A 26,952-nucleotide genomic window follows, 5' to 3' on the forward strand; every position below is an offset into this window, starting at 1 on the left:
GCAATCTTTTGCTTTGTTCCATTATATATGTCCAATATAGAATGTATTTACATGCTTGTATATGACTGAGGCCATTACTTGTTTTTGCTCACTTATCCCAAATAAGCCTACCCTTTTATGTCACCCTTGTTAGCCACCTTGAGCCTTTTAATCCCCTTCTGTTCTATAACCACATCACTAGCCTTAAGCAGAAAAATAAATTAAATACTCCAAATTGGATCTTTGGTTAGCTTAAGATAGAGATTATGTACTAACTAAGTGTGGGAAACCATGGAAACTTGGGTTGATAGGAAAGTATTAAATTGATAGATTATTTGAAATTTGGGTGCATGCTCATGTGAAACCAAAATAATTAAAATACCATATGCATGGATATGTTATGTTTATCTTAAAAAAACTTATAATTAAATAAATAAATAAGAGGACAAAATTACCCCAGTATTAAGCTTAGTAAACGATCAATGCATATGTAATAAAATTAAAAATGATTTGGTACATGAGTGTGAAATGAAAAAAAAAGTGGGAATTATGGGTAGCTAGGTATAATTTTAGAGTTGTATAAGAGTAAGTATATTTTAGGTGAGATCTTAGACTAATCAAGGATTCAATTTATAGCTCACTTAGCCATATATATATACCCTCACCTTTGCCTTAACCCCATTACAACCTTGAAAAGACCTCATGATGTTTCCATTGGTACATTAAATATTTGTTGATTGGTTAGATAAAGAACAAAGTTTTAGAAAGTATGACTAGAGAAGAGTAGAGTGATTAACCCCAACCACTGAGTGATTAAAGTGTATATACAAATCCAGTGAGGGTTCAATAACTCATCTCCATATATCCATGTTTGATCACTGTTTATCTTGCAAGTTTGTGAATTCTTTTGATTAACTCAACTCAATTGTGAATGTGTTTTAATATGATTTAGCCTTGGTTTTGCATATATGATTCCTTGAAAATTTGAATCAATCTGACCACATGTAAGCTTTATATATCTAGGTGGATAGTAATTAGAATTGCATGATTCATATAGGTAGCTTGCATTTAGATAGATTGCATTGCATGGATTCCACCGTTCTACCTTCACTCTTTTTCAGTTTCTCTTGAATTTAGCATGAGGACATGCTAATGTTTAGTATCTTTAACAGCAAAACAAAATATTCCATTTCAGCTTCCGCTTGGAACAGGAATGCAGTTATTATTATTAAACATGCCAACCCCCTTCATAATTCTCAAAAGCCAGGTAACCAGAAAAGTGCTTCTGAAACGTTATAATAGCTTATTCCACAAAGATATAATTATTGCAAGGAGGAAAAAAGAAAAAACAAAAGGTGATGACTGATGAGGACCAACATGAATGTAAGCTAGGAAAGTCTAGAATAGTGAATATTCTAGTATGGCAACTACCATGAAAAGAACAGTGTAAAACAGTAAAGCAATTAATGTCAACTACAAAGATCTCATCTATCTAGGCTTGGTTTCAGAGACAAGAAAAGGATATATCAACCAACCTACCTTAGCGCGGTCACCAATCTCATAAATTTTTGTCTCCCCTCAGATTTCACTTAGAAGAAAACAATGATCTTAATAGCAATCTCATAAAATAATAATAATGATTGTATATCAGTATATGCAAATTAGTTTTTTACAATTAAAGAACTCAGCATCTTCCTTTGAATTCAACCTTGATCTCTTAATCTACACATGTATTATTAGAAAGGATTGCGCTCAATGCCATGTTTATAACTAAAGGCTAAGCTGGGAGCACATGTTATTGCAAGTTACTCACTTTGTTTAGATCTCCGATTGGTGTTTTCTGTGAAAGTAATGAATGTCAGTGTCACAACTCAAAAAGAAATCATAATGGTGGCCTTCATGTTGAGTGCATTCTGATGACAAGTCATCTTATGCTAGTTTTACTAGCAATTTTCATTTGCTTTCATTAGGTTTCAGGCACTTTCTTGCACAATAAGTAAGTGATTGGAGTGGAATTTCATGTTCATCTTGATTCAATCAAACATCATTAATTTTATACAAAATCATGAGATTTATGCAAGAATTAGGTGATTATTATAAATGATGCAAAACCTTATGATTTTGGTGAGACTTTGATTGCATGTTTGGTTGATTTCAGGTGAAAAATGAAGAGAAAGAGATGCATTGCAGAGTAACGCTGCGCTCAAATGAAGAACGCCACGCTCTCTACCCACGGGCACGCGTACAGGACGCTTACGTGTGGGGGACGAATTCTGGAAGACCCACGCGTACGCGTGGATGTAATTGGTGCTCATTTGCAAAGAGAGTGCTACGTTAGCTTAATGAGCGTTTTCGAGCAAATCTGAATTTGGAATTGAAGTTCTGCAACCGACGCGCATGCGTACATGATGCGCACGCGTCGATGGAGCATCTGAGATGAAGCACGCAAATGCGTGGGTGGCGCAGAAGCTTGGAATCAACATTTTGCCATCTACGCGCACGCACAGAAGACGCGCACGCGTAGGGAGCGCTCATGGTGCGAACGTAGTGCTCGTTTGAAGAACGCTATCAAGGATGCGCACGTGTGAATGGTGCACGCAAGCATGATGGAGGCTAAAGATGGCAATTACGTGTACGCGTATGTGACGCGTACGCGTGGATGTGCAAAAATGCGAAGCGACGCATGGGCATGAAGCACGCGTACGCGTGATGAGCATTCAGCGAGCAAGGACGCACGCAGTAAACGCGTACGCGTCAGTAAATAAACGTTGCGCTCTCTTTTAGAATGCTACGTTCCCCTAGAAGCTGCAACCAAGTACCAATCTTGACCCACTTCATCAGAGGCCAAAAAGCCCACTCCAAGTACTTGATGACTAAATTAGAAAGTGTATAAATAGGATAAAATTTGATTTCAATAGGATCTCTTCTTTTAGATCTTCTTTTTACCTTCTTTTATTTTTCCTTTTAGTTCTATTTTAGGAATTCTGGAGAATTGGGAGATCTATTTTTATTTGCCTTCTATTTTTCCTTCTGTTCTTCTCCTTCTGCAATTTTTCTTTTCTGTTTTGGTACTAGAGCAATGATGAACTAAACCCCAATTTCATTATGGGGAGGAGCTCTATTGTAATTCCAATGAATCAATAAAATTCTTCTTCATCTTAATTCAATTTAGTAGCTATTGGATATCTTTTGTTTTGATTTAGAATTCTCCACTCCGGAAGGGGGTTGAATTCAATTGAATGCTTGTGTGAGCCTCGAAAGGGGAATCACTTGCATTAGAATTAGAGCTCTATCCTTCACTACTCTCTTGATCAACACTATTCGAGAGGAATTGAGATACTGAGAGTTAGTGTGGCTTATGGATGAGAGATATGCACTTAACCTCTTCTCATGACAATTAGATCAATGAATTGGCACGATTGATTGTGATTAGAGGTTGGATTGCCAAGGAATTGGGATCCAATCAATTTCAATCCGCCATAGATCTACCAAATGATTGAGAAAGGAGTTGAGACCAAATTGATTCAAGGAGGATTACAGTATCTCCAATCCCTGATGAATCACTTTCTTTGAATTTCTTCACCTTAGAGTTTTCTGATTTACTGCACGTTACATTCTGTTTTGATTCCCAGCACCCAAATCCCTTTATTATTCATGCAATTTAAGTTTCCTGGCAATTTAGATTCTGCAATTTAAATTTCTTACACTTTAAGATTCAGTTATTTACATTTCTTACATTTTAAGATTCAGCTCTTTTAATTTGTTGTTCTCTAAGTTTTTGCAATTTACTTCTCCTGCAATTTAAGATTCTACCAGTTTTACTTTCTGTACTTTAATTTCTTACAATTTATATTCTGTTAATCAACTTTCACTCAAATCATCAACTGTCTGCTTAACTAAATTCATCATCCAACTAAAATTGCTCAATCCATCAATCCCTATGGTATCGACCTCACTTTTATGAGTTTTACTACTTGATGCTACCCGGTGTACTTGCCGGTGAGTTTGTGTGGAATCGATTTTCCCTCATCAAGTTTTTGGTGCCGTTGCCGAGGATTGATATAGATTGACAATGATTAAGTAGGTGATAATCTAGATTAAGCACTTTTTTCTTGTTTTTGCTAAGCATATTAACTGTTTGTGATTTTGTTTCTACTAACTTTAACTTAACTCTAGCAATAGAGTGTTCTATTTTTGTTTTCCTTTGGTTTGTTTGTGTTGTATGCCAGGAGGAAGAAGAGGTGCATCTACCTCTTTTGATTCTGAGCCAGAGAGGTCATTCTTGAGATTGAGAAGAGAAGCAAGAGGGAAGAGAGTTATTGGAGAAGAAGAATCAGAAAAGGAAGAACAAAAAATGGAGGGTAACCTCCCTAATCCACCAAAAGAGGTGGCCAACAACAATGGCCAGCCTCCAAGGAGAGTTCTAGCATCATATACCTTCCCCAATCCAAGAAACTGTGGGAGCAGTATACTCACTCCTAATGTTCATGCAAATAACTTTGAATTGAAGCCTCAGCTTATCACTTTGGTGCAAAACAATTGTTCCTATAGAGGAGGCCCCCTTGGAGATCCAAATCAACACCTATCTGTCTTCCTAAAAATATGTGAAACTGTCAAGACAAATGGTGTGCATCCGGATATTTACAAGTTGCTGTTGTTTTCATTTTCTTTGAGGGACAAGGTATCTCAATGGCTGGAGACATTCCCCAAAGAAAGCATCAACACTTGGATAGAGAATCACTGTATGAGGCATGGGAAAGATACAAATCTCTTATTAGGAATGTCCACCTGAGATGTTTAGTGAATGGGACAGACTTCAAAATTTTTATGAGGGGTTGACTCTAAAAGCTCAAGAGTCCTTGGATTACTCTGCAGGAGGCTCATTACAACTGATGAAGACAACTGAGGAAGCCCAGAATCTCATAGACACTGTGACCAATAACCAATACTTTTATGCTCACCAGAGGCAACGCCAACCAGTTCAAAAGAAGGGTGTGTTGGAGCTAGAAGGAGTGGATACTATCTTGGCACAGAACAAGTTGATGCACCAACAAATTCAGCAACAAATGAAGTTGATGACAAAGAGAATTGATGGACTTCAAGTGGCTGCAGTGAACACAGCAAGCCAACCCTCAATTGGATGGAGCCAAAGTGAAGAAGCTTTTAAGAAAAGCAACTATGATCAGCAACCAGAACAAGTCCAATACATGCATAACACCTCAAGCTCCTCTCAGAATGAATTCCATGAGGATACATACGATCCATCATAGAAGAATCATCCCAACTTGAGGTGGGGTGATAATCAGAATTCATGGCAAAAGAACCACAATTCCAACAACTCTCGCAACACACACAACCAAAATCACTCATCCAATAACACTAACCAATACAGAAACTCACAAAATACATATCACCAACCCCACAACAACTCACAAAATCACCAAAATAACTTCTCCACATCCACATTCTACCCACAAAATATACCTGCAACTAATTCAAATAATTTCCAGCAAAAACCATCTCAGTTCACACAACCATCATCAAATCCAGACTCTCAGAGAATCTCTAATCTAGAGATATTGATGGAGAAGCTCATCAAGAATCAAGAGATGGCGAGACAAGATCAAGCCCTGACCAATAAGAATCACGAAGCTTCAATGAGGAATATAGAAAGACAAATTAGACAATTGTCCAAACAACAAGCTGAAAGGCCAACCAACTCTTTCCCAAGTGATACCATTCCAAATCCCAAAGAAAAATGTAAAGCAATTCAACTCAAGAGTGAAAGAACATTTGAGGATGATAAGGCTAATAGCAAGAAAGAAGTGGTAGCAGAGGAAAAGAATCAAGAGAATTCCAAGAAGAAAGAGGATGAGCCACAGGCTTCAAAAAAGGGAAAACATGTCATGACAGAGCCTCCACAAGAACAGAAGAAGGAAGTGAAGCCATATATTCCACCTCTACCATACCCTCAAAGATTACAAAGAGAGCTCAAGGACCAATAATTTTCCAAGTTTCTGGAGGTTTTTAAGAAGCTGGAAATCAACATTCCCTTTGCTGAAGCATTGGAGCAGATGCCTTTGTATGCCAAATTCCTCAAAGAGCTCATCATTAAGAAGAGAAGCTGGAATGAAAAGGAGACAGTGGTCTTGACCCAAGAGTGCAGTGTAGTGATTCAAAAAGGTCTCCCACCAAAACTCAAATATCCTGGGAGCTTCTTTCTGCCTTGTACCATTGGCAATATGTCCATTGATAAGGCACTGTGTGATTTAGGATCAAGTATCAATCTGATGCCTTTATCTATGATGAGAAGGTTGTCTATAGAAGAAGTAAAGCCTACAAGGATGACCTTGCAACTTGCTGATCGATCAATGGTAATTCCTAATGGAGTGGTTGAGAATCTCTTAGTCAAGGTGGGCAAGTTCATATTTCCAGTGGATTTTGTGATCTTGGATCTAGATGAAGAGGGAGGTGATTCTATCATATTAGGAAGACCTTTTCTAGCCACAGCAAGGGCCATCATTGATGTGGATAAAGTAGAAATGACTTTGAGAGCACATGATGAGCAAATCACTCTAAATGTTTTTAAGGAGATGCATCATCCTGCTGAAAAGAAAGGTTGCATGAGAATTGAGGAAGAAGACTCAAACTGGAAAGAAAAACCCAAGGAGGTACTCATCAACTCACCCTTGGAGCAGAAGACAGACATTGAAGAAAAACAAAAGGGTCATAAGGATAAGAAGACTGAGAAGGGATTGCAAAAAGAGGTTAAGAAATCTCCTGACATAAAGCCTGTTGCCAAGAAGGAAGGGTCACCAAAAGAAGGAAAGAAGAGCAAGAAAAGGTTCCAAAAGGGTGGAGAAACAAGAAAATCCTAACTGAAGGGTTCTCAAAAGGAGACAAAGTGAAACTCTACCAACAGTTGGAGACATTTCCACAATCTGATGATTATTATACTGTCAACAAAATACTCTCGCTGGAACATATAGAGATTGTGCATCAAATCACAAGAAAAAGGTTCACAGTGAGAGGGGACAAGATGAGGCACCATAATCATCAGCCACCCTAACAAAGAATCAATGTCAAGCTAGTGACAGTAAAAGAGCGCTAGAGGCAACCCATGATTTAGTATTTTTGCTTTTGTTTTAATGTCAATAATTAATGGTTCTTCTAGCATGAATTTAAGCTCTCATGGGTAGATTTGATCGCTGCATACATTATTTTAAAGCGTATGTCTGATTCCTAAGTTTGGTGTGCCTAAAGGCACTCTAAAATGGCTTTTTAAGCATGATGATCATACAACCATCTTAGGATATATACTCATTCATTGAAGTATATAGCCAAACATTAAGTTTGGTGTTCTACATATGCCATGAATTTCAAGAAAGTCACATCTGCTCTAAGACTCAAATTCATGAAAAGATAAACCATGTCTTGCATCATTTTTGTGAATTTATTTTGTTAAAATAGAAAATAAAATGTTCCCTATAATGAATAAACTAACAGTGACAAAAATCAAAATTTCACATGAATTATTTGATGTAAAACAAGTTTAGTGTCCACCAAAACTATGTATGCTTACATGTGGCACGGTTAGTTATTCATGTATAAGGAACATGTGGCCTAAATTTTCAATTTCCTATATCTAGTTATTAAATTGCATTTTCTAAACTATTTGTCTAGTTTCATGAATTTGTAAACAATTAAAGAGCAAGAGCCCAGAGAAATGTAGAAAGAATGGAACAAAGGTTGAAGGGGGCTGGACTCTGGGATTAGATAGACCAGTCTTGGGATCGGAGAAGCCCTGCTGAAGAACAACAAGAAACAAAAAAGAAGAGAAAACAGGAGCCAAAGAAGAAAGGAGAGTCCAGCAAGGGAAAGGAGCACAAAAATTAGAGGTGGTGGAGTTCCATTCATAATCTTAGTAAATAAGGAAGATGCACATCTGAAAAATGATGTGCCTTCCAAATTTTCATGTTATGCACTTTTATTATTTTGAGCTTATATGTTCTGCATCTTTATGTTTTTTAATAAGTTTTCATGTTCTGCATTGTTATGATAGTTTGCATATGCATCACTCACTTTACTGGAATTCATGTCTTGTTCCCTTCTGCATAAATAAGAGAAAATGATTGACCAGAAAGTAATTATTCAATGTGATAGGGATGATAATAAAGTTCAGTGGTGGTAATTGCTTGATTAGTTGGTAAGCTCAATAATAAAAGCTGCAAGGTAGAATATCTCCTTCAAGTATAAACTTAGTTGCTGTTATGGACCTTCAATTAATAAATATCCTTAGAAAAAAAAAGAGAGCAAAAAGGAAAGGAAGAAAAGCTAAGAATTGGTAACAAGAATGAAAGAAACAATAAGAAAGCTAGACACCAATAGTTTGGACCTTAAGACACATGCCTGTGGTGTCTTTGTATTAGGATCTCCTTGGATTGTCAGGTTCTGAGGAGTATTTTAAAACTCGGTAACTTGGATTAACTAATCCGGGATTATCAACCGAAAATTCACTATCAAGAGCAACCTAATTACAAGACATTTAGTAACCCAAAGAGGTGTTGGGCATCAATGTCTTTAAGAAGAATTGTGAGCCAAGTGCCTGTAGTGAAGAGTTGTTGAGTAAAATTGAGCCAAAAAGCTGCTGTAACACTTGACACTGAGCTACAATTGAAAAATAAGTTTCTAAAGCAAAAAGGAAGAAATAAAATCTAACAAGGATCAATAAAGAATAAGGTCTTATAGCAGCAACTCTAGTTAATACTCAAAGAGGCAATTCACATTTGGAAGTTGATAATAATTGAGCTGCATTCTGTCTGCATAAAACCCCATGAACCAGATTCAATCACCTGCTAATAAGGACATATATGCTTATCTGTCTTCATTCCTTTCTCTCATGCTTTAGTGCTTGCTTGGGGACAAGTAAGATTTAAGGTTGGTGTTGTGATGACAAGTCATCTTATGCTAGTTTTACTAGCAATTTTCATTTGTTTTCATTAGGTTTCATGCACTTTCTTGCACAATAAGTAAGTGATTGGAGTGGAATTTCATGTTCATCTTGATTCAATCAAACATCATTAATTTTATACAAAATCATGAGATTTATACAAGAATTGGGTGATTATTATAAATGATGCAAAACCTTAGGATTTCGGTGAGACTTTGATTGTATGTTTGGTTGATTTCAGGTGAAAAAATGAAGAGAAAGAGATGCAGTGAAGAGTAACGCTGCGCTCAAATGAAGAACGCAATGCTCTCTACCCACGCGCACGCGTACAGGACGCTTACACGTGGCAGACAAATTCTGGAAGACCCACGCGTACACGTGGATATAATTGGCCCTCATTTGCAAAGAGAGCGCTACGATAGCTTAATGAGCATTTTCGAGCAAATCTGAATCTGGAATTGAAGTTCTGCAACCAACGCGCACACGTACATGACCCACACGCATCGATGGAGCATCTGAGATGAAGCACGCAAACGCGTGGGTGGCGCGGAAGCTTGGAATCAACATTTTGCCATCCACGCGCACGCGTGGGGAGCGCTCATGGCGCGAACGTAGCGCTCATTTGAAGAACGCTATCAAGGACGCGCACGCGTGAATGGTGCGCGCAAGCATGATGGAGGCTGAAGATGGCAATGACATTTACGCGTATGTGACGCGTACGTGTGGATGTGTAAAAATGCGAAGCGACGCATGGGCGCGAAGCACGTGTACGTGTGATGAGCATTTAGCAAGCAAGGACGTGCATGCGCAGTAGACGCGTACATGTCGGTAAATAAACGCTGCGCTCTCTTTTAGAACGTTACGTTCCCCTGGAAGCTGCAACCAAGTACCAATCCTGACCCACTTCATCAGAGGCCAAAATGCCCACTCCAAGTACTTGATGACTGAATTAGAAAGTGTATAAATAGGAGAAAATTTGATTTCAATAGGATCTCTTCTTTTGGACCTTCTTTTTACCTTCTTTTATTTTTCTTTTTAGTTTTGTTTTAGGAATTCTGGAGAATTGGGAGATCTGTTTTTATTTGCTTTCTGTTTTTCCTTCTGTTCTTCTCCTTTTGTAATTTTTCTTTTCTGTTTTGGTACTAGAGCAATGATGAACTAAACCCCAATTTCATTAGGGGGAGGAGCTCTATTGTAATTCCAATGAATCAATGAAATTCTTCTTCTTCTCAATTCAATTTAGTAGCTATTGGATATCTTCTATTTTGATTTAGAATTCTCCACTCCGGAAGGGGGTTGAATTTAATTGAATGCTTGTGTGAGCCTCGGAAGGGGAACCACTTGCATTAGAATTTGAGCTCTATCCTTCACTACTCTCTTGATCAACACTATTCGAAAGGAAATGAGATCCTGAGAGTTAGTGTGGCTTATGGATGAGAGATATGCACTTAACCTCTTCTCATGACAATTAGATCAAGGAATTGGCACGATTGATTGTGATTAGAGAGGTTGGATTGCCAAGAAATTGGGATCCAATCAATTTCAATCCGCCATATATCTACCAAATGATTGAGAAAGGAGTTGAGACCAAATTGATATAGGGAGGATTACAGTATCTCCAATCCCTGATGAATCACTTTCTTTGAATTTCTTCACCTTAGAGTTTCCTAATTTACTGTACTTTACATTCTGTTTTAATTCCCAGCACCCAAATCCCTTTATTATTCATGCAATTTAAGTTTCCTGGCAATTTAGATTCTGCAATTTAATTTTCTTGCACTTTAAGATTCAGTTATTTACATTTCTTGCAATTTATATTCTGTTAATCAACTTTCACTCAAATCATCAATTGTTTACTTAACTGAATTCATCACCCAACTAAAATTGCTCAATCCATCAATTCCTGTGGGATCGACCTCACTTTTGTGAGTTTTACTACTTAATGCGACCCGGTGCACTTGCCGGTGAGTTTGTATGGAATCGATTTTCACTCATCACATTCATTTCAGCACTCTTGCAAGTCTTGCTGGACAAGTTGGCTACTCGCCAAATTCTGAAACTATTTCATCAGATAACTTCAGCAGCAAATGAAGCACAAGCAGCTGCCGAGAAGCTGAGGTTCCAATTGCTATCAATGAAGACAAGTACATAATAAAAAAAAGTTTTATCTAAATTAAGTAAGGTAATTAATTCATAATATATAGGGAAAATTCATAAATTCAATATTTATAAATAATATAACAGTTTGAAATTGCACATTTATTCTTTTAAATTTCCCTCACTATCTCTCTTCCTCCGATCATTCCCTAGCCCCCTTTCTTGATTGGCATGTAGATCGCTTCAGCAATGAACCACATAGTAAATTGCGGGTAAGGAGTTATCACTTTTCAGTATCATTCAAACAAGGGCAAGAAAGAGGCACCACAAGGCTTTAGCACACATCTAGCATCATTGGAAAATGGGATTTGAGCACATAACAATAAAAATAGTGACTATCCTTCAATCTTCCCATCCGTTAGCTTCTTGGGTTCAAACCAATTTTTTTTCCCAGTTATTAAACATGTTTATGGTTATGGTTCAACTCCAAGGAATAGAATACTCAACAATACTTTACACTCAGACCAGTGTGCACACATGGTTATTTTTTGGCGGTAGCTGCATTAAGTGTCCAACACAAATAACTCAATCTGATTAATTCAGTAAATGTACACAGGAAATAGAAATAGAGACAAAATGCTCAACAATCTATTCCATTATAATAAAAATAGTAAAGATACCAAAGAGAATCACTTTTGGTTGATTCCATTAAAGCAATGTCCAAGAATCTTACCCCAGGGCTCCATTGCACTGAATTTATGTCCATATCATGGGCCTTTTCCTTCTTCAGCAGCAACTTGTACAGAGGACCATCCATTTATGTCATATACAAGCAGAAAATTAGGGTCAAATTTACATTGAAGCACACATAATAGCAATAAGAAATAACACAAATAGTGAACACAGACTCAAGCTCAAAATAGTTAACATCAAATTCCATTGAAGCACACATAATAGCAGCATTGAATTGAGATGCTCCTCAAAATAGTGAACATCAAATATGCACTGCATTGCTCACACACATTTAATCAAACACATGGTGGGTAGTAACAGTGGCAGTGACAGAGTCTAAATAAAGAAATAAAAGAAACCTCGAGGGTTGAGCACCGACTGAGGGATAGGCAGCAATAGACAGTGCCGATTGAGGGAGGACACGCCAAAGGACCAGCGCCAACGGAGCAGCGCCGACGGGGCAGCGCCAATGGAAGGTTGCGAGAGAGGGTGTGAGGTTGCGAATCTGAGGAGGAGACTTGCGTTGAGGGTGCGAGGGTTGCGACAGAGAGGGTGCAACAGAGAGCTTGGAGAGAGGGCTGGGTGCAAGGGTTCTCATAGCAGTGATGAAGATGAAGGGCTGGGAGAGAGCGCAATGGGGTGGCGAGGGTCCTCATTGGCAGTAAAGGCAGCTGGTTGGAGAGGGCTGGGGAGGGTGTGCTCGACGGCTGGGTGATGATGAAGTGTTATCACATAGAGGGCTTAGGGTTAAAGTGTTTAACTTGGGAAAAAATTAAAGGCTTTGGAAAAAAAATTGGGGAACTCTATGGGTACGCTTTTTTGTGGTAACCAATTAATAAGAGGATATCGCCACGCTTTTAAAATGTGATCATATAAAGACAAACTAGCCAAGCTTTAAAAGCGTGCCTTTTTTTCTATGGCCACGCTTTTGAAGCGTGGCAAAAAAAAGTGTTGCTAAATTAGTAATCAATCGCCACTCTCACAAAAGCGTACCGATTTTTCTCAAAGCGTGGCAAAAAAAACATGGCCAAATCACATTTCAGTGGCCATCCTCGCAAAAGCGTGTCCATTGACCACTTTTGGGCACGCTTTAAAAGCGTGGCAAGAAAAAAGTGTGCCAATAGGCCTTTTTCTTGTAATGTGAAACTTAGTTGTTGTTCAGTCTATAATGTCTATTATGAATGAGACAATTTCATTTTGTCTTATAACGATAGAAATAAAATTGAGTAAAAAAGAAAAAATAACATAATAATGTATCCTGATTCAGCCACCTTTTGCACTGTGACCTATATCAAGTCTCCATCATATCTATGGTAGAATTTTTACTATGTTTATCAAAGATACAAACACCAATTCCCAAGAATTCTACCTACTCCTATCAAAGACAAACCAAACTTCTAACAAAACTTGATTTGGCTAGTTTTATTCCCTAAACTCTCAACACTAAGTACTCACCCAACTTAACAAGAAAAGCCTCTCAAGAGTCAAGAAAACAAAATAGAAAAAATTACAAAATAAATTGACATAATTTTAGTTTTTCTCCAAACTAACTCTCTTGCCTTTTCTCTTTATGACTTTTATTGATTTTTCACAACTATACCTTTTTCATTGAAATGAAACATAAAATGATGAAACTGAAAAGTAGAACATTTCAATGAATAACCATGAAGGAAAAGAAGGATAGCCAAAATGTTATGAAAATCTAAACAATGTATTTTCACTCTTTACTCCAATTTTTGTCGTTTATCCTCTTCTGTATGTGGGCAAAACTTTCAAAATTTGAGCCTGGTGTGATCGGTCCACCTCTGTAGTTGGCATTTATGAACTTTTTCTCACTACAAAAAATCATCGGATACCATCGGATTTACAAAAAAAAATATGCTGGTAATATGTTTACCGTCAGAATAAATCCGATGGCATAAACCCTTGTCGGTAATTGTTTACCGGCGGATTTTTTCGTCTGCCGCTAATCACCAACAAAATTAGCGGTGGATATTAATTTTAATTGGCGAAATTCTAAAGCTTGTTACTATCGGATTTATTTCCCGGTAAATCTGACGGTAATCTTAATTCTTTTTTTTAATTTGTTTAAAAAATCAATATATAATTTTAAATGTTTAAGTTCAATCATTTTTAAACTAACAAAATTCAAAATTTTAAAATTTTTCATAATAATTTGTCTATAATTTTTTGTTAAAATTTTACAAATAAGTTCCCACATCAAAGTTTAAGAATAAAAACGAAAAATAATAATTACTCGTGTATAGAAAAAATAGCACTATAAACATATACTCTAAATCCAGAAAAGATGAACTTACATAAGGTTTGATATGAAAAACAAGATACCTCATGGTGTCTAAGTAAATTGCATAGTTGAAGCTCTCTAGAAAATAAAATATTTGAAAAAATTAATTACAAATTTACTCTCTACAAGAGCATTTTCTGGAATAGCAGGCTGTACACCTTCAATTGCAAACTATAAACATAATCAACACACAAACTATAAATATAATCAACAAACAAATCAAAGTTCATATATTCAAATGAGTAAATTGTAACAAACTTAGTAAAATTAACTACAATCAACTTAGAAAATTAATAATAATCAACAATAAATCAATAATTAATTTAAAAAATTAACAAGCTAAAATTAACTCAGATAATTAACAACAATCAATACTAATTAACTCAGAAAATAATTAACTTAGACAACAATAAACTCATAAAATTAACAATCATCCAAATTAAAACACCATCAACTCAAAACAAATCCTAAATTACACCCTACCTAACCTAATATTATTTAATTTCTAATTACAAAAATTAATATAACAAACCCTAATCACACACTTCTTTAAAAAATTTAATCAATAATTTAATAAAATACCTAATAAAATCCTAAATAAAAAAATCTAAAAAAAATTACCTTTGATGGTGACTACAAAATGGTGAAAGCGTGGTGGTGACAGAGGCAACAGTGAAACCTACAGTGATGAAACTAGGGTTTAATAACATAACAAAGAACCCAAAAAAAAAAAAATAGACAACAACCTTACTTGGCGCGGTGGACCTCAATCGTGGTGATAGCGACAAGGCGACGACCTCCGATCGACGGCAAGAGACACCAACAACAGCGGTACGACGGTAGCTTTCCACCGAGACTCCAGCAACAATAACGACAACGATCTGCGACGACAATGTGGCTTAGCAATGGCGATGACAACTCAAGGTGGCGGCGGCGCACCCTTCTTCAATGGACCAGAGGGAGATACTTGAGAGAGAGAGAGAGAGAGAGAGAGAGAGAGAGAGAGAGAGAGAGAGAGAGAGAGAGAGAGAGAGAGAGAGAGAGAGAGAGAAGGATTTCGCGTTTGAATTTTATCCCAAATTTACCGTCGGATTTACTGGCGAAAAAAACTAATGGTAAGGTGTTCGTCGTGGCCTAAACGACGCGTTTTACTAAATCATGTTACCGTCGGATTTAGCGGCATTATTTTAAATTTGACAGTAATTATTCGAGGGATGAATTTTCACTCGTAAACATAAAAAATCCACCGTTAAATCCGATGGTAACGTCCGTCGCTAAATATGACAATAAATTCGACGGTATTCACCATTTTCTTGTAGTACCTCTTCTCCTAATGAGTTCAAAACAATGACGCAGACGATGAAGCAATTGCAGCAACAATTCATGGTTATAGAATTGGCTTGGTTCCGTTCTAGTCTCTTCTTCTCTTTCTTCCTTTTTTTTTTTCTTCCATCAATAATATTCACCAATAATCTTAGTTTTGGCTCTAAAACTTGTTCTCAGTCCTTGATTTGAAACAAAGAGGATGAACTCCTTTCTCTTATTCTTTTTCAAATTGAGCAACATTGAAAAGAGTAGCTTCAACAAGCTAAATACAAGCTAAATTGATTGCATATAAATAAAACTGAAAAGAGGTAATTTACTTGTAATGAACATTTGATTTGATCTTTTCTTGCAATTTCAGTATAAGAAAAATTTTTTTTCTTTTTTAATATTTGATGTTAAAGATCACCTTTTTCATTTTGTTGAACCCTAATATGAGATAGGAAAGTTATCAGGTGTACTTGGAAATATAGGTGTTTCAGTTATTTTAACTGTTGATCTTAATTAATATATATTATATATTTTTTTTATAATTCAGATCAATGGTTAAAATAACTGAAACACCGGTATTTCCAGTACACCTGATAACCTTCCTATGAGATACTTTATTTGTTTACAAATGTTGTTTTTTCTTTTTTGATTTTTGATCAACACCATTGGAGCAATAGTTGGTGCAAATTAAAAGAGAATGCTTCCATTTAACTTGAGTTCTTTTTTGTTGTAAATTATTTGGATCTACAAATCATTCACACACATCACAAATATATTTAGGCTTTAACGCAAACCTAAATATTTGTCGTCATAAAAATATTATTAATTTTTCAAACTCAAACAATAACTAACGGACCAAAAATAATAAATTCGATCACCCTCTAACATTTCCCCAAATAAATTCATATATTACTCCGAGGACCGTTTCAAACCTGGCTTCGTTTTTCTTCAAACGCGTGAGTGGGGTTTTTTTTTTTAAATAAAAAAAAAAACAATAATTCCAAAAAACGTTTCATTTTTTTTTTTTTTTGAAGTATTCTCTTTTTTATTATTTAAAAGAATAAAAACCCGTGAGTGGCTGGTCCTCAGATTTGTGATTATATATAATCAATACTGATGAAAGTTAACAACAGACCAACTATCTAAATTGATATTAACATCAACATTAATTAATTCCTTTAATGGAGACAGAAGAATTAAATATTAATGCAAGGAAGGCATTCTATCAAGCATCACTGAATAACAATAATGGTGGCTTAAGCACCTTACACACTGAAACATGCTATTTTAATTTGACGACCATTTTCATTTTCATTCTTTGTTCGGGGAAATCCCATTACACACAGCCGCTGTGCTTGGAAATCTGGAGTTATGTTGACTCAGAACAAGGACGTTATCCTCTTCATCTTGCTTCAGCTGAAGAACACACTAAGTTAGTGATGAAAGCTCTGGTTATGGTATTGATAAAGATGGTAACACTTCTGCATTAGCGGCGAGACTTCAAATAAATCAAGGTACTATAATGATGCACACACCAATTCTTCAATTATTTTTATTCACATCAGTTATATCTGACCATTTAATATGGAAGCATAATCCAATTGGAAGATAGTATTAATTTGTGGGCTGTTTGGTAATGATATTGATTAGTGTCAATGTAGGGTTAGCTACTAATAAATAGTAATCCAAGAAATGGTGGCATATAGATGGGTCATTAGATCCCGCGCCACCTTGAACAAAAATCAATCTTATTCGAAATCCGAAAATCCATCCTACTCAAAACCCATCTTAATTAAGTCGGATAATTATTCGACCCGACTAAGTAGGAGTGCCATAAGTATCTACGATACAAATTGTATTGTCATTCCTATTTATATATTTCATACATATCATCTCTAGATCGAATTAGGATATGACCAAACAATTATTTCTAAGAATTTATGTCTAATTTGTTCTTCCCTTCCATTTGGGTCGATTTGGTTACCAACAGGGCGAAGCTTAATTGAGACAATAGGGTATAGTTTTTCAAATTTTTTTATAAGAAAAATTAGTAATATTTTTTTAAAAAAATAAAAAATAGTTTAATTGACTCAAATAATTTATTATGATTTAAAGCACTCATGTTCAATCTTCATCTCTTGCTTTTATTGCACAATAATTTTTAGTTTTAAATATTAACTTTCTATTCAACAAGCAACACCCCTTTTACCTTCGAGTTTAAATATAAAAAATTAAGTATTTTTTATTTATTTAATTTAATATTATTTTATATTTTACTGTTTATTTAATTTAATTTTTTATATGATAAAAAATATTAGAATATTCAATAAGTATTGATATTTATTGTATTTGTATAAATTGATAAAAAAAATTCAATAAATATTACAAATTACTAAAAGATTTAGTTCTAATTCAATTATTGAAGATTTCAAGTCATTAAAAATTTGAAGAGTATCATTATAAATTATTTTATATTTTTTATCTGTAGAATTATTTATTTATTATCTTATTAGTAACAAACTTAAAAAATAATTATATTTATAAATTTTATTTTAATATAAATATTATTATTAAATTTTTATGTTAAATTTTTTACCCCTCTAAAATTTTGTTTCAAATTCCGCCACTGGTTACCAAGCCAATTTAAAATTATAACATAGTTTCAAATTATTGAAAGGTTCTTAAAATACTAAAAAGTGTATTTTAAAGATTTAATTATTTATTGGTATGAAACACGGACACTTCGCTGAGTTACCGTATCTGCATGTCGAACCGTGTGTTAATAAAAAATAAAAAAATTTTCTCCGGACACACTTGGACACACATAAATATCATCACGTGTCAGCGTGTCTAGTCTTATTCTTAACATATATTTTTGAAATAAATTTAGATATAGTATATATTATTATTTATTAAAACAAAAAATATTTTAAATACTTGATATAATTAAAATAAGACATTAAAAATAATTAAAAATTAAATTATTTTAATATCAATAAAATATCAAAATATCATTACAATTTATCTAAAAAATACTTTATATTTTATATGTATGCGTGTCCCCGTGTCTTATAAAATTTTAAAATTCACATGTTGGCGTATCCCGTGTCGTGTCGTGTCGTGTCCCGTGTCCGCGTCAGTGTCCGTGCATCATAGGTTGGTTCCTATAATTTTATTAAATTTTTAATTAGGTTTCTATAATTTTTTTTTTGATTGGGTCTTTATATCAAAAACGTTAAAATTAACAAATATTTTTCTCAAAATACATAAGGTCAAGGATCTAGTTAGGTTTTTAATTATGAATACCTTCAATTTGTGAAAAAATATTCAGTTAACTCTAATATTTAGACTAAGAAAAACTTAATTATAAAACTAAAAGCAGTATAGAGATCCAATTGAAAGGGAAAAAAAGATAAGAATCTAATTAAAAATTTGGTAAAGACCAAAAGAGTAATTAAAGCTATTTTTTAATATCGAAATTCATAATTAGGTGTAATATAAATAATAACTAGCTAGAAAATGTAATTTGCCTTATATTTATATAGTTGCCTATATGGTTCTTGTAACACAAATAAACAAAGCTTAAATTATAATAACACTTGGATCTTGTTAGTATCGTTCTGTTCGATGATTTCACTGATCGATTATATATACTGTTTCAGGACACTAAAAGTAACTACATTGATGATCACATTGCACCCAACATTATTACAAAAAGAATGGAGGTTTTGAAAGCAGATTCAAATCTACAAGACAATGCAATGAGAGAACTTTATGAAGCATCAATAAAAGGATGTGTAATGACCTTAAAAGCACTGATCCAAAGGGATCCTCTCATTCTCTTTAGGGTTTCACTCTATCCCTTTCATGAAACCCCATTACACATAGCCTCATTGCTTGGACACCAAGATTTCTGCAAGATCCTTCTAGAAAACAACCCTGCTTTCGCCGTCGAGGTGAACTCAGAAGGACGGTGCCCTCTTCATCTTGCTTCCGCTAAAGGGCACGTGGAGGTTGTGAAGATTTTGTTGCAGATAAACCAAGAAGCTTGCATGGTTAGAGACAACGATGACATGATTCCTCTCCACTTCGCCGCGATGAGGGGACACGCGGCAGCAGTTGAGGAGCTGGTAAGGGCAAGGCCGGAGTCCGTTAAAGAGAGGATTGTGACTGATGATAGCTCCGTTCTGCATTTGTGTGTTCGGTTTAACCATCTTGAGGCCTTGAAATTCTTGGTTGAAACAATGAGACTTGAAGCTGCAGAAGACAACCACCAAATTTTGTGTGCCAAGGACAAAGACGGTAACACTGTTTTGCATTTAGCTGTGAAGAACAGGCAATTTAAGGTACTACTAACCAATAAGTTAATAATTACTCATTTGAAAGTTGATAATAGAGTATACGTTGTTACTTAATGGTAATAACACAATAATTTTGGTGCCCTTTTATGTAGAAAATGAATGATTATCAATGTTAGTAAAATATTACAAGTTTTGCAGAGCATTGAATACTTGCTTTCGGTATCGGAAATGAGTCCAGCAATAAGTGCCTTGAATGAAGTTGGAAATTTATCAGCTTTGGACATGGTGCACTCCTATGCCCTTAGAATTAACCAACTTTTAACCAGAGCAGGAGCACTCTTTGAAAGCTCTTCCAATACGCTTGTTGTACAAGAATCAGAACCCTCATCAACAGACATTGATAATGCACACTCATCCTCATCAGAAGGAAGCATAGGTAGTATTCAGAAAAAATGACTCTGACGTTCTGATAAAGTTAAGAAAATACCCTATAGTTATTTATGTGTGGCTCTTTCTCGAAATTAACAATAGTATATCTAAATCTCTAATAGATACTCCTGCAGAACAACCACAGATGTTGGCAAGCATGGATCTTCAACCACAACCACACCTGCCACTGCGATCAAGCACAGGACAACCTTCAGAGTCATCACAACCTCAAGAAAGCAACATCGCTCCAGCACAATCAGCAGATACTCATGTGGAACAACCTCTGCCCTTGTCAAGCATGGCGCCTCAACAGCAACCACCACAACTGCCACAGCAAAACAACATTCGTCGATCACAATCAGCACCATCCTCGGTAGGTAACAATAATCATCCTTCACCGCCACCACCCCCCTCGTCAACAGAAATAACACCACAAGATGATAAGAACAGCAGATGGAGTAGCCGGGTTGAGCATTTCTGCAAAAAATACCTGATAAGCCAAATCAACTGGATGGACAGCAGTCAACTCATGGTAGCAACAACCGTCATCGCAACCATAACATTCCAATCAGTTCTAAGCCCACCAGGAGGAGTATGGTCAGCAGACACACACGATGGCGGCTACCAATGCAACAGATATGGTTACTGCGAAGCCGGAACGGTGGTTCTAGGTTATGCTCAATCACCAGATTATATTAAATTCATCTTCTTCAACTCTGCTTCATTCTTTTCCTCTCTGTGTGCGCTCTTGTTAATCATAAGCGGGTTTCCACTTAACAATGTAGCTATGAAGTGGATTATGACATTCCTGATGGTGGCTTCTGCGTCCTGCATGCTGCTAACATACATGTGGGCCCTGGGAATGACCAGCCCTGATCATATTTATCATAGGCTTAGGAGTCTCGGGTATTTGTTGGTCGGTTTATGGGGTTTCTTGCTTTTTGTTATTGGCATCTTTCAGATAATAAGGTTCATTCTTTGGCTTAGATCAAGAAGGTCGTCCTCCACTCCCTCAACAACTACTACTCGGAATACTACAAATGCGCACTCACATAGTGGCATCTAATTAAGCTAGTTATTGTCAAAACATGCACATCTATTTTCTAATGTATTACATGGCACTTCTCAGGTTCTTTCACTTTTTTTAGTTAATATTTATGTGCCAACCTAAAACATATCATTCTCATGCGTCGAAGGTAATAAGCCTCTTTGGTGCTATCAGCGTCACTACAAAAATAAGCTTTAGGGCAACGAGGTGAATTTAAGACTGCTCAAAGTACTTTCTGGATATTATAACAAGGATTATGAAAAATGATCCCTCGTCTTTTAAATGATAAACGGAAACTATGTTGAATTGTAGTTCAGATCGTAATCCCTGAAAGCTCTAATTTACGATACAAGCGAATAAACATCGTTCACACAACATAAAGAAGAACGACCATAACCAACGACAGAAATCAGAGAAATTGAGGAAGATATTTTACATATACAGTCCTTCTGGCACCCCTTCTTTCTTCTTGAACATCACTTTATCCTTTGCCTTCTTAAAGTCGGCATGTGTCACCTACAAAACCATAGACAATGGCATCCAAATAATTCAACAAATTTCACACAAAATCATGTACACGTTACAACTGGAATGAAATGATCAATCATCTTGCACATAAACACAACTTTGGTACTTCAAAATACACCAAGGTAAACCTCCACCACATAGGTCGAAATCAATATTTTGCTAAATTCTAATTTGACCTTGTTTGTTTCCAAACAGGAGATATACAGGGTATGGAAATCGCAGAGGTCCGAACGATAAGTACCATTCCCTAAATTTTTTACAGAATTGCATTGTTTTAACCAATAACTGAAAACATGAAAGAATATGATTCGAACCTTCATTCGGCGCTCTCGTAGAGCAAGTAAGCCAGCTTCAGTGCATATTGCTTTTATATCAGCCCCTGAAAACTCATCCTTAGTCATAACAAATTCTTCTAAGTTCACATCATCAGCTAATGTCATCCTTGATGTGTGTATCTACATGAAAACCAGTAGAAGACCTTTTAGTCATGTGATTAAGCAAAATATGCCTATTAAGATATATATAACATGGAATCATCAGAAACAGCATTTCGGTTGTTGCTATCACAAAATTAGTCATCATGCCTACCTGGAAAATGCGTCTCCTGGTTTTGATGTCAGGGAGGGGAAACTCTATCTTCCTGTCTATTCGACCAGGTCTCAATAGAGCTGGATCAAGGCTTTCAATTCTGTTGGTTGCAAGGATCACCTTTACATCTCCTCTTGAATCAAAACCATCTAACTGATTAAGAAGCTCCAACATAGTCCTTTGAATTTCGCGTTCTCCACCTGAGTGAGCATCATACCTGCAGAGTGTGTTAAAATATTAATAAGCAACGGTAATGCAGGATAAGAGTCATAAGCAGGTCTCCACAATATACTCTTCCACCAGTTTATATCCTCCCCCCAATCTTCCCCAGAAACACACAGATAAAATTTGACCAGTCATTGACTCCAAGAGTTAATGTAAAGCTTTTAATTGTACTTCAGTTTTTAATTGGATCAACAGTTTAACAATATCATATGCTTGAGAAGAACAGGACACTCAGTGCTATGTCAACTAACTTGTGCACAATGAGTGTGTTGGATTCAGTGTGTTGCAATTGCCCTAAAACAATATTTATAGAGTAGGCTTTTTAGTATCCTCAAAGGGAATGGCGTGCATTATTACATAGCTAACTTTTAATGACTTAACTATACCTTCTGTGTCTATGTGAGGATCATGCAAGAATGGCTGATCCATTTTCTGTATTCTCTTCTATTGTGTGTGTATATATATATATATATATATTAACAAGATGAAAATAATTCCAAGAAGATCCACCATGTAAACCCAACGCCCTCAAGAAAAAACCAAAGAAAAAAGGAAAAAAAAAGTGAGGGGGAAGGGGGGGTATAAAGTTGGTGTGCAATCATTACCTCTTTGTACCAACTGCATCAATTTCATCAATGAAGACAATTGAAGGGGAGAGATCATCAGCTACCCGGAAAAGTTCCCTCACAAGTTTTGGACCATCTCCCAAGTATTTTTGTATTAATTCACTACCAACAACTCTTAAAAATGTTGCAGATGTTGAGTTTGCAACAGCCTGAAAGAAGAAGAGACTTCGTGTTAGAGCCAACAGCCTATGCATGGCACTTGTGCAGAAAGGAAGAAAGAAGAAAAAAAGAGAGGGGTGGGAAGTGTAGGGGAAAGGTAAGACAATAAGACATAGATTAGTTGGTATTCAACAAATGAAACTATTACTTTTTAACTGAGTTATAGAGTTAATTCTATCTCAGTGACCCAATAAGAAACAAAGATAAATGGCCACCTTTGCAAGCAAGGTCTTTCCAGTTCCAGGTTCTCCATATAAAATGACCCCCTTAGGTGGTTTGATACCGATGTCTTCGTACAGTTCAGGATGTGTGAGAGGAAGCTCAACTGCTTCTTTAATTTCCTGTATCTGGGCATCTAAACCACCAATGTCAGCGTAGGATTCCAAAGGAGCTTTCTCAACCTTCATGACTGAGACCATTGGATCAACTTCATCTTGAAGAAGCCCAACAACAGATAGAACCTGATAAAATGGCAAACATGTTAGGATAATCATTGTATCACCAGCATTTAACTATATCAACCATATAAGAAGCAAAGACTTATTCTAATTCATTTTCACAAACAACCATCCTGCCAATGCCTACATTACTCCGAACATTACTTTCCCCTGCTAGTTATTCAGAATTTATATCATCTTTGTTGGTGATTTAATCGAGTCTTGCTGATTAAAGATACTAGAAACTATACACATCTGTCCCTGTGGTATGAACTGTTACGAGGTAAAAAGACACTAACAATTTTTTTAAAACTAATAATACCTCCCAAAATTGTGTAATTGTGCATTAATGATTCAACAAGCAGCATTTTCCATGAACATATTAGTACTTTTAAGTCTGGAAAGGTTTTATCATATCCACACAATCCAAACACCAAACCCTAATTTCTTCCATCACTCAATCAAACCTCAACAAATAAAGCACAAATAAACATCATATAAAAAGTAATAAACTAAGAGAAACAAAACCCTACCTTGTTATGCATCAAGATGGCGCAACCGGGTTCAAGCTGATCCTTATCGACAAAAGACAAGATTCCAACATAGTACTCAGGGCCAACCGATGACGAAACGATTGCATGATTCTCATCGATGAGCTCCTCCAAGTTTCCGACGGACATGGGCGAACCGCGAAGGTCATCGACCTTGGATCGGTCCTCTTCGGCCTTCTCCTCTTGCGGCTTCAGTCGCTCCTGGTTGGCCACGAACTCCTCCTCCATCAGAAGGTAGTCCTTAATCCTCTCCAGCTTCAGCAGCCTCAGCTTGCACTTCGAAACCGGCGTCACCGTCGGAAGCCGCGCCGCCGCCTCGGGCCCCTTCTGCTTCCGCTGTTTCCTGCCAACGCGAGCTGGCGGCGCCGCCGGCTCGAACTTCTTGTCCTTCTTGTCGCCGCTGTCTGGCTTCCTGTCCCCCGGCATGCCCTGCCGGTTGAGACCGCCCGGAGTTCCCTGACCCATGATCGGTGAGTTTTGGGGAAAAAGTGTAGAGAGAGAAAGTGTGAATGTGAAGATAGTGAGAGAAAGAAAGTGTTGCACTACTCTTAGTGTTTTTTTTTTTTCGGTCACACACTCCTCTTAGTTTAGGCCAGGCGTCTTCATCGTCCGGTGAAATTAGGTTTGATTTGATCTAGATCTGATCTGAAATATATACCGGACCTATTTGTTAGACTCGAACTCGCTCCTAAATCCGATAAAACTTATACATTTTTGGGCCACGATTATATTGGGTAAAAATCGGGTGAAAATCGGACTGTTTACATTATCTTCTTGTAAGCTAGCATGTGAAAATATTCAAATTTCCAAAACTCTAACTATTATTTGACATGGTAAAATTCACTTAAAAAAATATACGGAAAAGCTCTACATACAAGCGATTAGGGCTTGTAAGCATTACAAGTCAATTAATCCCTAACCCCCTAAAACACGCTGCAAGTGCTACGTCCCTTACACGCGCTATATATAACTACCAAATTTAAAAGATTTGTTTCCTTCTTCGTTCTCCTTCTTTCCACATTTGCTCGTTCTTCTTCTCGCGCGTCTTCCCCTTCTTTTTCGATCGTTCTTTTCTCCTCCTTCCTCACTGGTTTGTCTTCGTCATTGACGTTAGTTCCTCTCTCTGTAACTCCAACTTCGTTTTCTTTTCGATTTTCTGGTTTCTGAAATCAAAGTTTGAACTCGTTTTGAAGATAATGGATGATTCAACCTCGTTTTGTGAACATTGACCGTGAAACTAACGCGTGAACATAAATATGTGGATTGAATCTAATGTATTAGTTTTGATTAATTATCTGCAATTTATAGCAGACGCTCGGGTGTAGATCAGAATTTTTTTGGGTGTATTTTTGGGGGAAGTGTGGGTGTATTTACAGTTTATGGCTTTTTTGTTATTTTAGTTGAGTTGTTGTCGTTCGGGTGTATTAGATCAGACATGATTGGGTGTATTTTTTGTTTTTGACATGGTGTATTCTGCAGCCTCTCTTTGTTGATGACCAGTTTGTTCCCAAGGTTGGAATGACCTTTACCACCCTTGAAGATGCTAGAAAAGTTTACAGGAACTACGCCAAGGCTGCAGGATTTTCTACAAGAGTTCGGAGCACAAATAGGAAGGAAAACGAGATTAAGAATCAATTGATTACATGTAGCAGAGAGGGAAAATGGAAATCTAAAATATCTCAAACAGCACAGGAAACTAAACATGTCCATTCGTCGTACAATAGAGAATAACGAGGAGGCTGGTATTAGACCAAGCAAAATTTACCAATCATTTGTTGCGGCTGCCAGGGGTCATCGCGAGTTAAATTTTATTGAAAAGGATGTGAGGAATTACATTATGAGAGAAGTGCGAGAAGCGTGGGTGTGCTTAAAGACTCATTTGATAGGAATTAGAATGATTTTCTGCTGAATTTTGGTCTTGTGGACAACAAGTGGCTTTCAGGTAATGTTTGTTTAAAATCTGCAGCAGAGGTGTAAATTTATTTTTTTTTTCGGGTGTATTTATAGTCTGTGTTTGGGTATATTCTACAGATCTCTATGAAGACCGTCATATATGGATTCCAATCTATCTGGATCACCACTTCTGGACAGGGATGAGAAGCACACAAAGGAGCGAGAGCATGCATTCTTTTAGGTGTAAAAGTAGTGTTCTTTTGGGTGTATTTCTGAATTTTATTGTATTTCACATTTTACATATATATACATATATATACTTCAGAATCTTGTTTTTATGTTATAAAATACTGTTTGTTTTTTTTTTACAACGGTTTAAGGGTTTTAGGTATTAGGGTTTAGGGTTTTAGGGTTTACGGTTTAAGTTTTAGGGTTTACGGGTTAGGGGTTAAGGTTTAGGTTTTAAGTGTTTAGGGTTCAGGGTTTTAGGGATAAAGCATCAGAGGGATAGATTTTTGGGTGTATATTCAACTTTCTTTAGGTGTAAAAAATGGCAGGTTATGGGTGTATATTTGGTTTGATGTTTTTCTTCATATTATAGTACCTGTAATTCATACATTTTGAATACAGTAGAGAGAGTTTAATTATTGAAAGAAATTTTACAATAAACTGGATTATAATTGGAAAATTTTTACAGCATGTGTTCAATTTGTTACAGGACTATATAACATTTACATTAATCAGTGTCAATATCCTTAGAATCTATCTGACAATTTGGTGATGCACCCTT

General features: G+C 36.2%; 2 protein-coding genes and 1 long non-coding RNA gene across 4 annotated transcripts; 1 reads left to right on the forward strand and 2 right to left on the reverse strand.

The window, feature by feature from the left end:
- Positions 1 to 11,107: 11,107 nt before the first annotated feature.
- On the reverse strand, positions 11,108 to 11,901 carry LOC112758868 (uncharacterized). Its single transcript, XR_011874182.1, has 2 exons — positions 11,760 to 11,901; positions 11,108 to 11,584 (listed from the first exon to the last, which is right to left on the reverse strand). It is a non-coding gene; the product is annotated as an uncharacterized lncRNA (long non-coding RNA).
- A 4,605-nt stretch (positions 11,902 to 16,506) lies between these two features.
- Positions 16,507 to 21,464, forward strand: LOC112758869 (uncharacterized). Of its 2 annotated transcripts, none has more exons than XM_025807657.3 (4): positions 16,507 to 16,891; positions 19,040 to 19,723; positions 19,877 to 20,114; positions 20,230 to 21,464. In XM_025807657.3, exons 2-4 carry the CDS (start codon positions 19,097 to 19,099, stop codon positions 21,171 to 21,173), a joined length of 1,809 nt encoding a protein of 602 aa, XP_025663442.1. In that variant the 5' UTR covers positions 16,507 to 16,891; positions 19,040 to 19,096; the 3' UTR covers positions 21,174 to 21,464. The 2 variants fall into 2 exon arrangements, with proteins under 2 accessions (XP_025663442.1, XP_025663443.1); XM_025807658.3 differs by having other exon boundaries at positions 20,242 to 21,464.
- LOC112758870 (26S proteasome regulatory subunit 4 homolog A) lies at positions 21,368 to 24,890 on the reverse strand. The gene is made up of 6 exons (XM_025807659.2): positions 24,252 to 24,890; positions 23,497 to 23,742; positions 23,102 to 23,271; positions 22,272 to 22,488; positions 21,998 to 22,138; positions 21,368 to 21,671 (listed from the first exon to the last, which is right to left on the reverse strand). The coding sequence occupies exons 1-6, from the start codon at positions 24,732 to 24,734 to the stop codon at positions 21,588 to 21,590; spliced, it is 1,341 nt and encodes a 446-aa protein (XP_025663444.1). The 5' UTR covers positions 24,735 to 24,890; the 3' UTR covers positions 21,368 to 21,587.
- Positions 24,891 to 26,952: the final 2,062 nt, after the last annotated feature.

Source organism: Arachis hypogaea, chromosome 16 (genome assembly GCF_003086295.3).
Source record: "Arachis hypogaea cultivar Tifrunner chromosome 16, arahy.Tifrunner.gnm2.J5K5, whole genome shotgun sequence".
Taxonomy (NCBI): domain Eukaryota; kingdom Viridiplantae; phylum Streptophyta; class Magnoliopsida; order Fabales; family Fabaceae; genus Arachis; species Arachis hypogaea.